Here is a 9,967-nt window from a genome sequence, read left to right on the forward strand (position 1 = left end):
TTCAAGCACCCATCATGTGCACGTGTGCTTAAATAATATATTGCAAAAAAAATCTTTGAGTTAGGTTTTCAGTAATTTCAATAAAGAGCATTTGGTTCAACAACAAATAAAGGAGCAGCGAGTAGGACTCAATCCAACATACTGCTCCATGAGGAAAATGCCCCACGTGATCACACAAACTACAACAAAAAGGACACACAAACCAGGGCATCAGTTTTAGCTCCGTGTACCTCATACACTGACGACTGGGTTTGTAAATAACAGCGTTTGAACAAAACGTCTGCTGGTTAAGTCGTAATGAGCAGGAAACACCCGTCCATTCTCGCTGGGGCTCGCGGGGCTTTGTTACCCGGAGACTCGTCCGTCAGGTCACACTTCCGGTCTGTGCGTCGCCTTCAACAATGACGCCTTTCGCCACACGAACGAACCGTTTATTACAGCTGCAGCAGGTCTAGAACATCTGCCAGAACAATAGCCGTATTAGCCGGATGTTCGATTAGTTGTTCTAGCTGGGAGGGGGGGGGGGGCAGGGGTTTAGTCCACGGCGCGAGGAGTCGAGCCGATTCGCTCCCACCTCCGAACGTTTCCGATCTCTACCGATCTCTTGCAGCGGCGGTTGTGCTTCCGCTTTCTTTTCTTTTTTTTTTTTATCTGCGTGTCATTCTCGCGTCCACTCCGTCCGTCTCTGACAGTATTTCCATCATGGTGGACATTTTGATGTTGATGTTTTTCGCCGTCGTCGGCCTCGTCTTCCTCTCCTATATCATCTACTTGCTGTGATGATGATGATGATTGATGATGAAGATGAAGCGTCCTTCTCGGCCACACAAACGGTGCCTGCACAGGCGTTCACGGGATGTGTGTTTTAACCCTGTGCGACATCGCTGGCTTCCATCATGGACAATGGTAAGGGAGCGTTTCATTGCATGTCACAAATGTACAGGAGGATTTAAATGGAACATATCAGGGTAGCTTTCTGTTTAGGCGGAAATCTCTAGCATATGTGGGACATCCCGTTATTTCACTTGACTAAGCCAATACGGGCATTTTCTTTGATCAATTGTAAATGTGTGTTTCCACCTGTCATCTGTTTCAGGATGACGACCCGAGTCCAGTAATGGTTTCCCCATGGGAGCTTTCCCGTAGGAGGGGCACTGCAATCCGGCTGATGGAAACTAATGGAGGAGGAGTGGGAGGCCACACTCCTCCTCCTCCTCCTTTATTGGGTCAAGATCCTCCTACAAAATGTCACTGCTCCCAGAGCTCTCCCACTTACGTACAATCCATCTAACCAGTGTGTTATCTATGCTACTCAAGGTTGTGATTGTCTCTCTTTAGAGGGGGGGGGGGCATGTCACCTCTGCACAAGTTCCAAAAATCCATCAATATGGTTGCAGGACGGTTTTGTAATTTTGAGCGTAAGACGGGTGTAGTATTTGCCTTTCGAACACTTTTTAGTTCCAACTCTAATGTCTTATGTTTGGTTGGTCGACATATATTAACGTTTTTGACCAACCCTTGATTTGCCTTTGTTGAGTCAGCCTTCACATCAGTGTGAACATATAACTTTATTCACATGTTGCCAATGTGTTTTTCTTCCCACCTATGATCAAGGACTCTGTCTCTACCAAGGAGAATAGTTCAGTTATATAACCAAGTGTTCTGTACATTAACTATGTTTGTCTGTCTTTGTTTATAACGTTGGCTGCGAATAACATCACCGTGAGGCAGTGATGTCATTTCACAAATATATATCATGCGCTTCTTAGTTTCCCAACCAAACCTTATTTAAAATGTGTTACCTACCAATGATGTTACGTTTACTGATGTACTGATGATTTACCGAGGTTAATGACAGTATTACACATGACATGTTTGATAAAGAGGATTTCAGTAATCCCAGTTTCAATTCATTCCAACGCTATGTTATTTTAGTTTTGGCTGTCGTCCGTAATCATTCGTTTCTGCAGCAGAAAGCATCGTCCAATTGAAATGCTCAAATAATGCTTAAAGTTTGAGTGAGCTATGAGACTGCATTTAAAGAGTTACTGTACTAAATGAGTTTCTGACCTTAAGGGAGGGAGAACTCTGCATTGAGCACTCTTAAGTCCCTGGCCGTGTCCTTATATTAGATTGTCATTTAGGGGCCTCAATAATCATCACTGAAAAATACACTGGATACTTACTTTGGACATAATCTCATTCAACTCTCTCCGATGCATGTGGAGGAGGACTCGCAATGTGATGTTTTAACGTTTGAAGCACCCTACTCGATATTTCCTCTCAGCTGAAGCTCATGGGGGTCATGTTCTTGTGAGCTGGGATGGTCGCTGTGTGCTACGTGCTGTCCTGCAGGTGGCGCTGTGTACCTACATTAGGCTCTGGAGAATCAGCTGATGGTGGTGTCGCAAGTTAACAAACTTTGCTCTAAGTGTGTGTTAGAGCCACGGTGGGTTACAGGTGACGCGTGGGTTCGTGATAGCAAGTCACAGCTGGTAAAAATCAGCAGATGCATTATGTTGGAAAAATATCAGCCCTTATTTTTAAGACATGAATAAATGTGTCTTTGTACTACTAACTTATTCAATCTTGTTTTATAGTGTATTTTAATAAATTATAAACATAAACATTAAACTTATTTGTGAGTAAAACACGTCAGACAAACACGTCCCTATTATGAAATCTATTTCCATTCATGTGGTGTTACTCTCTAAGACCTAATATTGTACCTAGAACTCTATTAACCGCCGCTTTCAAACATGATACATTTCTAATTTGTCATTTCGTTAACAGACAGAGGATTGTTGTCTTCTCCATCTCGCTCTCAAATGACCAGAGGTGACGGGTCAGCTTCTTTATTGAAATATTTTGAGAATTGTTGGCATTCTTCTCAGTTAATCTTCTTAATCTTTAAACAAGCTTTCTATGAGCGTGGATAACCCCCCCACCCCCCCCCCCCTCCTTGAAAGAACACTAAACGTGGTGCTTTCCTGCTGGTAAATAGATGAGAAGATTGAATCCAGGGCTGTAAATATGAAGCCTTAGCAGCTACTGAGCTCGCTGAGTTTATCTGAATTTAGCGCAAATCCTGGAAACAGGTATCATACAATCAGCAAGTCTTTTACTGTCTTTTGGGAATAGACCTTTTCATTTCTTACCAATTAAACAAGCCAAATGTAGCATGTAAACAGGTCAGATATTAGAAGCGCTGGTACGTAGATATCTTTAGACAAAACATAGCTGTTACCCCTGTTTCTCATCTCTATGCTAAGCTAAGCTACGGCAAGCTAACCAGCTGCTGGCTTGGAGCTTCATATTCAGCATGACGAAATGAGAGTGGATTTACTTTCTGATCCACTCAAGAAAGCACATTTTCATAATTACACATTCTGTCAGTGTCATTGTGTGTGTATGTGTTTTGTTTGTGTTTGTGTGTTTGCGTGCATGTTGGCGCGCATCGGGCCGTTTCTGCTCGTTAGTGTGTATGAGTGTGCATGATGTCGCAATCTGAAAGTTTCTCCCACATGTGTGCAGTGTGTGAGAAATAATCAGAGTTGCTCTACTGATAGTATAATCTGCTACTCACAGCCTTACAATACATCCGCTGTTCTGTCTGTGAGCACACACACACACACGTAGGCTATACACACGCTACACACGCATGGGCCACAGACTCGCACGTGCATGCCGTCATCTCACTTCAAACGGCATCAAATGAGGTTTCAGCGGTCTGCAGGATTCATTGAAGCTGGACGAGAAAGTAGGGCAGGACTTGTTTTGTTGTTTGCAGCTCTGGGTGTTGGATGACCTTGTTGTGCGGCCTTCCTGACCCTCATTCCTCCCCTTCACTCATTGGCCTGTCACACCGCTCCTGAAGACTAAATCAGATCATGTCACAGTTATGTTATGCGTGCATTGAATCAAAGAAAGTTGGAACAGCTGTTCTTTTGTTTTCCAGCTGAGGCCTTGGGTTTCCCCACAAGCAGTATTTTTGGGTTGATGCGGTCATGGGGGACAATATAAAAGTGGTTGTGAGGACTTTATAAGGTAAAATTCCACCTCTTAGGACTCCCTGGCTGTGGTGCAGCTGCTGGTGGTGTGTCATGCAGCATTCAGTCTCACTAGGATTTCGCATGATGCTGGTAAAATGTACACAAAGGCATAATGGTGCCCAATGTTTTCAGTGCAGAATTTTGATGGCTGTCAAATCCAATACATAAACAATAAATATCAGATTTATGGAGGATTTGGTTATGCGTCATCTTGTTTCCCCCCCACCACACACACACACACACACACACACACATTCAATAAAGACCCAAAAATACTGCCGCCACAAGCAAGTTGACTTTTAAACACAGCAGTTGGTGCCAATATTTTGATCTGCATTCATTTGTTTTTCCAACAGCACGAAAGAGCAATCAGGGAATCTTCCTATGAATTTATTATAAATCACTTAGTTTGTAGCCCCATCCCCTCTCTGTGTCACCTGTAACCACTTGCGACCTCCTCTGGTTGCCAATGACAGGGAGTTGTTGTGGGACAGTGCAGCGTTGAATGGAGCGCAATGATGCAATATCTAGAGAGGGAGGGGTGGTTCGCTGGAGGCAGAGCAAATAGAGAAAAAAGGGAGGCAGTGAAAGAAAAGAGGGAGGGAAGAAGGGGGGGGGAGGGCTGAGGCCAGGGGCAGGAGGGGGTGCTATGTGCTTAGCGATGGCCTTCGGTAGTGGAGTTCCTGTTGTTGTGGGGAGGGAGTTTCCCTCCCAGTTGGCCGAGAGGAAAGCGACAGAGGATGTCTTTTTCCTGGCTCACCAAGAATGCCCGGGCCTCGAGGTCTTTCCCCCCCTCTCCTGTGTGTTAATGCCAGCGTATTTGAATGCTACTTACGCGACCTGCTGTCCTTCTATTTCACTCTGGAGGAGTTGCACCGATGCGTTCATGTTTCTGTGGAGATGCGAGCACAGGGGGGACAGCATTCCTCCCAGAGGCACATGGATGTGTGCTGAGCCCCGCCACCAGGGATTGGACTACACGTCCCAACGTGCTCCCCCCCCCCCCCCCCCCCCGAAAAGAGGCGGAGCATGCTGTGGTTGGTCTGTCGCACGGCAGCTGTTGTCAATGGCAACAGAGGTTTTCAGGGAAGCATGAGCTGGACAGCTGGTAGAGGGTCCCTCAGTCCTCCACCAGGAGTCACGTGATCCCCCGGTAGCCAATCTCGGCCCTCCGCCCTCTTCTCTCACTCCCTCCTTCTCTCTCATTTGCCCGCTCTGGCTCTCTTTGGGTGCAGCAGGAGGGGGAGGGGAGCTGGATAGAGAGGAGGGAAGTGGATACGGAGAGGGAGGGAGGGGAGACGAGGCGAGGGGCCAGCTCACATAGGGGAACGAGTGAAAGAACCTCGGCACGTAAAGCGTAGAGCGGGACTCGGTGACCCACGCGCACCCTGTCTGAACTCCAAACCCCACCCTTGAGCTGCAGCAGGGGCAGGGGGAGACGACAGAGAACAAGGGCAAGACAGGAGTGTTTGGATGCGTGAATCTGACACTGAGAGGCTCAAGGAGAGAGCGAAGCATGCCTCGGTGGAGCGGCGCAGCCGTCAGCGGGCATGGTGCCTCGCCTGCGTGAGGAGAGCCGGACTGGATTGTTGTTGGGAGTACTGAACAAGGCAAGGAAAAAGGAAGAAGAAGAAGAAGAAGAATAAGAGGAGGAGACCAGGCGGACAGCCAGGCGATCTTGTGCCATGACAGGAAACAGGACGACGGAGGAGGCTCGCTGAAATCATGGACCAGGTGAGGATGGAGAGGAGGAGAGGGAGGGAGGGAGGGAGGGAGGGGCTGAAGGGGAAGTGAAGGGGACCACCAGCTTTCGTGCTCCTCACATCCACGGCTCGCTGACACAAAACACACAGAGCAGCAGCAGCAGCATTCATCACATCCATCATCCCCTTTTCCATTCCCTCAAGGCAAAAGCAAACAGCACAGCACGCTGCATTACCAACAATATGTTCCCCCCCCCCCCCCCCCCCCCCACCCCCATTCACACCAATACCGAGCCAGGTTTCACCATGGGGAAGGGGGCCTGCAAAGGGGCCGCCACCGGTAAGTGCCAGGCCTCTGGAGAGATGAGACAGCTGAAATAGTGGCTCTGCTTCTGGGCACGAGATCAACACAGTGGACAGAGAGAGAGGAGCGTGAAAAGAGGGGTGTGGCTCAGTTTGGTGAGCACCCTCGCCTTGGATGGGAGGCGGGAGATGACATGCAACAGGGTTCCCATGGAGAGGTCTAGGATGAGATGTTGAGGGTTGAGGGTTGAGGGTCAGGTCAGGTTGGGACGAATGGTGTGGAGGGGAAAGCGCACACGCCCTCCCTGAATCTCCCCAACGCACCGCTAGTGTTGTGTCCTAGTCGCTGATTACCCCCCCCCCCCCCCCCCCCCTTTGACCCTTCCCACCCTCTTTTGTTTTGCTTGTCCTTTACGTCCTCTCCTCCTGAGGTGGAAGTGTTGTGAGCATCAGATCTGTGGGGAGGGGGGGGCCTGAGATGCCCCCAGCCCAACCGTTCGTTTGGCTGAATAATGCATGTGGTTCAAGAGGGGAACATCTCCTGTAGGACGTCGCTGAGGACGGTAGCCCCCCCGTAATAGCAGGGATGATCTCATCACTGCTGTGTGTGTGTGTGTGCGTGCGTGCGCGTGTGTATTTGGGTGTGTATCGGTGAACACATTTGCAGGTGGCATGCCATGTTTTCCCCCTTGTTTATGTGTTTTCTTTCTAACTCTTAACCTCATTTCCCCAAATTGGAAGCCTCGGGCAATAAACAGGACACACGGTGCGTCTGAGTCCAATGTCAAGGCCTCAGTGTTGAAGACACACACACAGACAAACACACACTTTCGGCATCAGCTCACATTTGTGCACCAGAAAAACAAGAATGGTAACGTATAGCTCACAGCACAACGTACCTCCCGGGAAACCCAAACTATTTATAATACTGCGCAGTGCTGCAAAATGCTGACCTGGCCTTCAGGCGCAGGCTCGGTCGGTGTCATTTTAATAGACGGACCATGTTGTGACAAATGTGATTACAGCATTTCCTGTTGATCACGTGACTGTGTGTCATTGCAGTGCGTCTTGTGAGGCTTTATCTCTGCTCTTGTTTCCCGGTGCAGGCCTCTGTCAGCCTGGTGTTCCGCGATGATTCTGCACACACTGCACACGTCTGAGAGGCTCCCCAGGACATCCTGTCTGTCGGACAGCGTAAACACGCGCTTCACATCGCCGCGTGAAGTAAACAGAGGCATATGGTGTTTACTATAGCCGTTGGAAAGGACAGTGTCTGTGTTTTTATTCTGTTGGTGAACAGACATGGACACGTCGAAAAGGAGCGCCGCGATAAGGAGGCAGTGGCTCAGTGACGAACAAGAGAGATGGAATCAAGGGCAAGGGCGGCCCGGGGGACAGGAGTAAGGGGCTCCCTGCGCCGTACACATGCCTCGTCCTCGGCGTTCATAGAGTTCATAAAAACACACTGAGCGACACCGGGGGCAGTTCTCGCTGCGAATAGAACCACTTGCGTGCGGGCGATAAAAAGTCCAGGACCGTAGTTGGGGCCATTAGTGCTTTCTGATCAATAGGCATCGATGCAGCTGAGCAGGGCTGTGGTGACCGCTGCTGCCTCCAGGGTTTCGACCACGTCCATCAGGCAGAACAAGTGGTTCCCTTTTGCCGCAACAGCCTGCAAGCCGAGGGGAAAAGTTGGTGCAGGAGCACTAAGAGACCAAGCAGCAAAGGATTTATTCATTTCAGGGATAATTTTATTGTTATTGCCCATTAAGAACTTGTGTAGGTAGACAGCGGGGGGGGGGGGGGGGGGGGGGAATCCCTGATGCTTCTGGCGAGCCTCAGCGATGTGGACAGGGGGATGCTGCTGTGTTTACGCCGCCGGTCTGAACACAACTCCCTGAAGTGCGACATATGTGTCTGACTGTGCTATATACTGTATGTGTGTGGTGTGTGTGTGTGTGTGTGTGTCTGTGGCTCCAGCCAGAGTTATCTCACAAATTGTTTTGTCTGTTTCCCATAGATGGGATTGAAGTGGATTGGCCTCAAAATTAGCTCAGAGCGCAGCAGACGTGGGTCGAGATATTTCATGGAGCCAAAGCGTGCGTGTGTGTGTGTGTGTGTGTGTGTGTGTGTGTGTGTGTGTGTGTGTGTGTGTGTGTGTGTGTGTGTGTGTGTGTGTGTGTGTGTGTGTGTGTGTGTGTGAGAGAGAGAGAGAGAAAGGATCTTATTAAGTTACAACGAGATAGTGAGAGGGAATGCAAAAGACAACAAGTGTGAGAGAGGATAAAGGAAACGCCTCATGGTGGAACAGGTGGTCTAATCTGAAGCCCCGCCCATTGCACCCCCCTCGCCCCCCTGCCTGCAGCTCTCCAATCTTTGGATTCCTAGGTTATTTCTTGTTCTATTGTCCTGAGCGGTAGGAGACTGAAAGACTCTCAAAGAATGAACTCAATGTGCAAATTGGAATGTAGGTTGAAATGAAACGCACGATAGCATATATTGATTTCTCACCCTTGGGGAGCCTCGGCCCCTTTCTAGGACATGATTGTCAGTTCTTTACCATGAAATGAACATGCACGCTATAGGGGGAACGTTTTTAAAAAAAAATATTTTGAGTGTTAGGTAAGAGAACCATGCAGAGGATTTGAGAGACACATGCGATATATGGAGCTGTTGGAGTTGCTGATTGACTGAATGCAATGTATAAAAAACACGTGTTGGGTCAAATGTACATTTACTGTTGGGCCATTTTTGGCAGCATTATATTTATGATTTTTAGATAAGGACTCCATTGGATTTTAAGGAGGCAGATGGTAGATGGCCTGCAGGCAGACATGTGCAAATGTTCCTATGAATGAGAACTAGGACAGCCAACCAGGAAGAAAACAGCTCCTGTTCACCACAGGACAATTACGTTGGACCTCCAACCTTAATGCACTTGAGTGGCCAATGAATGCATGCAGATGGCAGGGGCGTAGGGTAGGGTGGGGGGGGGGGGTGGGGGTTGTCCAGCAGGGGTCAAAGTTAGCCCGTGTGGTTTAAAGCCCTTCCTGTCAGCAGCACTTTGCATTAGTCCCGGCCCATTTCGGGGACCTACGTGCTGATGACACAGGGATGAGCAGGGGTAAAATGAACGAAACAGAGAGATTAGGTTTCTCAGTAGCATCCGATTGTGAGGCTGTTTTTACTGCTGACTTGGTCCACTTTAAGCCTCTGGCTCAGTTTGGCATGCGCAGTGCTCATTTCGACACGTGTGGTATTTTTCAACTTGTGACCCCGGCGGGGCTGTCAGTGCCTCCCGGCATCCTGCGGTCTTATACATCCATGACTTGATGTCAGTCTGCAATGAACAGCTGTAGAGCTGTTCAATACTTTGATAATTAAACAGAGCACATAGATGTTGGGGGGCTCCACAGCTGCTTCTCAATAGTAAATCGCTTGCTTATAAGCCACTGGCCTCTTGACCCTTTTTCAAACTACTAGATGAAACATCACATGTAATCAATCAGTGAAATTAAATTTCACATGTAATCAAATCTAAAGTAGATCTGAGTTGTGATCTTAAAGATATCCGCCCCCTGTCTGCTGCCGTCCCCACACTAACCCTGAATATGCATCAGATTAAATGTTCAGGCCTCTTATTGTATTTTGGCCGCTAGCACAGATTGTTTAAATGTCTGCTACATTTTTTTTGGCCAATTTTAGGTTCAGGCTCCGTGAGCATCACCTCCATGAAACCTGTTAGAAAGAAGATAAAAAGAAGAACACCACACCGAGCACCGAGTTGAATCTGAGGATAACTTCATTCTCCCACCCTTACCCCACCTCTGTGCTGAGCCCTCCTGTGGCCTCCACACGCAACTACTTCTGGTCTCTTCAAAGGGGTTTAAGGATTATCTATTTAGGGAT

General features: G+C 48.4%; 1 protein-coding gene and 1 long non-coding RNA gene across 2 annotated transcripts in view; both read left to right on the top strand.

Moving 5' to 3' along the window:
- The first annotated feature begins 101 nt into the window (after positions 1–101).
- LOC119220966 (uncharacterized) lies at positions 102–2,227 on the top strand. The gene is made up of 2 exons (XR_005120635.2): positions 102–906; positions 1,097–2,227. It is a non-coding gene; the product is annotated as an uncharacterized LOC119220966 (long non-coding RNA).
- Positions 2,228–5,294: 3,067 nt separating this feature from the next.
- Positions 5,295–9,967, top strand: part of arhgap23a (Rho GTPase activating protein 23a) — a 44,663-nt gene continuing 39,990 nt past the window's right edge. The window contains exon 1 of the mRNA XM_062566291.1: positions 5,295–5,786. Coding sequence (XP_062422275.1) covers positions 5,778–5,786 — 9 coding nt within the window. The 5' untranslated portion in view covers positions 5,295–5,777. The remainder of the gene's footprint in view (positions 5,787–9,967) is intronic.

This window comes from Pungitius pungitius, chromosome 12 (genome assembly GCF_949316345.1).
Source record: "Pungitius pungitius chromosome 12, fPunPun2.1, whole genome shotgun sequence".
Taxonomy (NCBI): domain Eukaryota; kingdom Metazoa; phylum Chordata; class Actinopteri; order Perciformes; family Gasterosteidae; genus Pungitius; species Pungitius pungitius.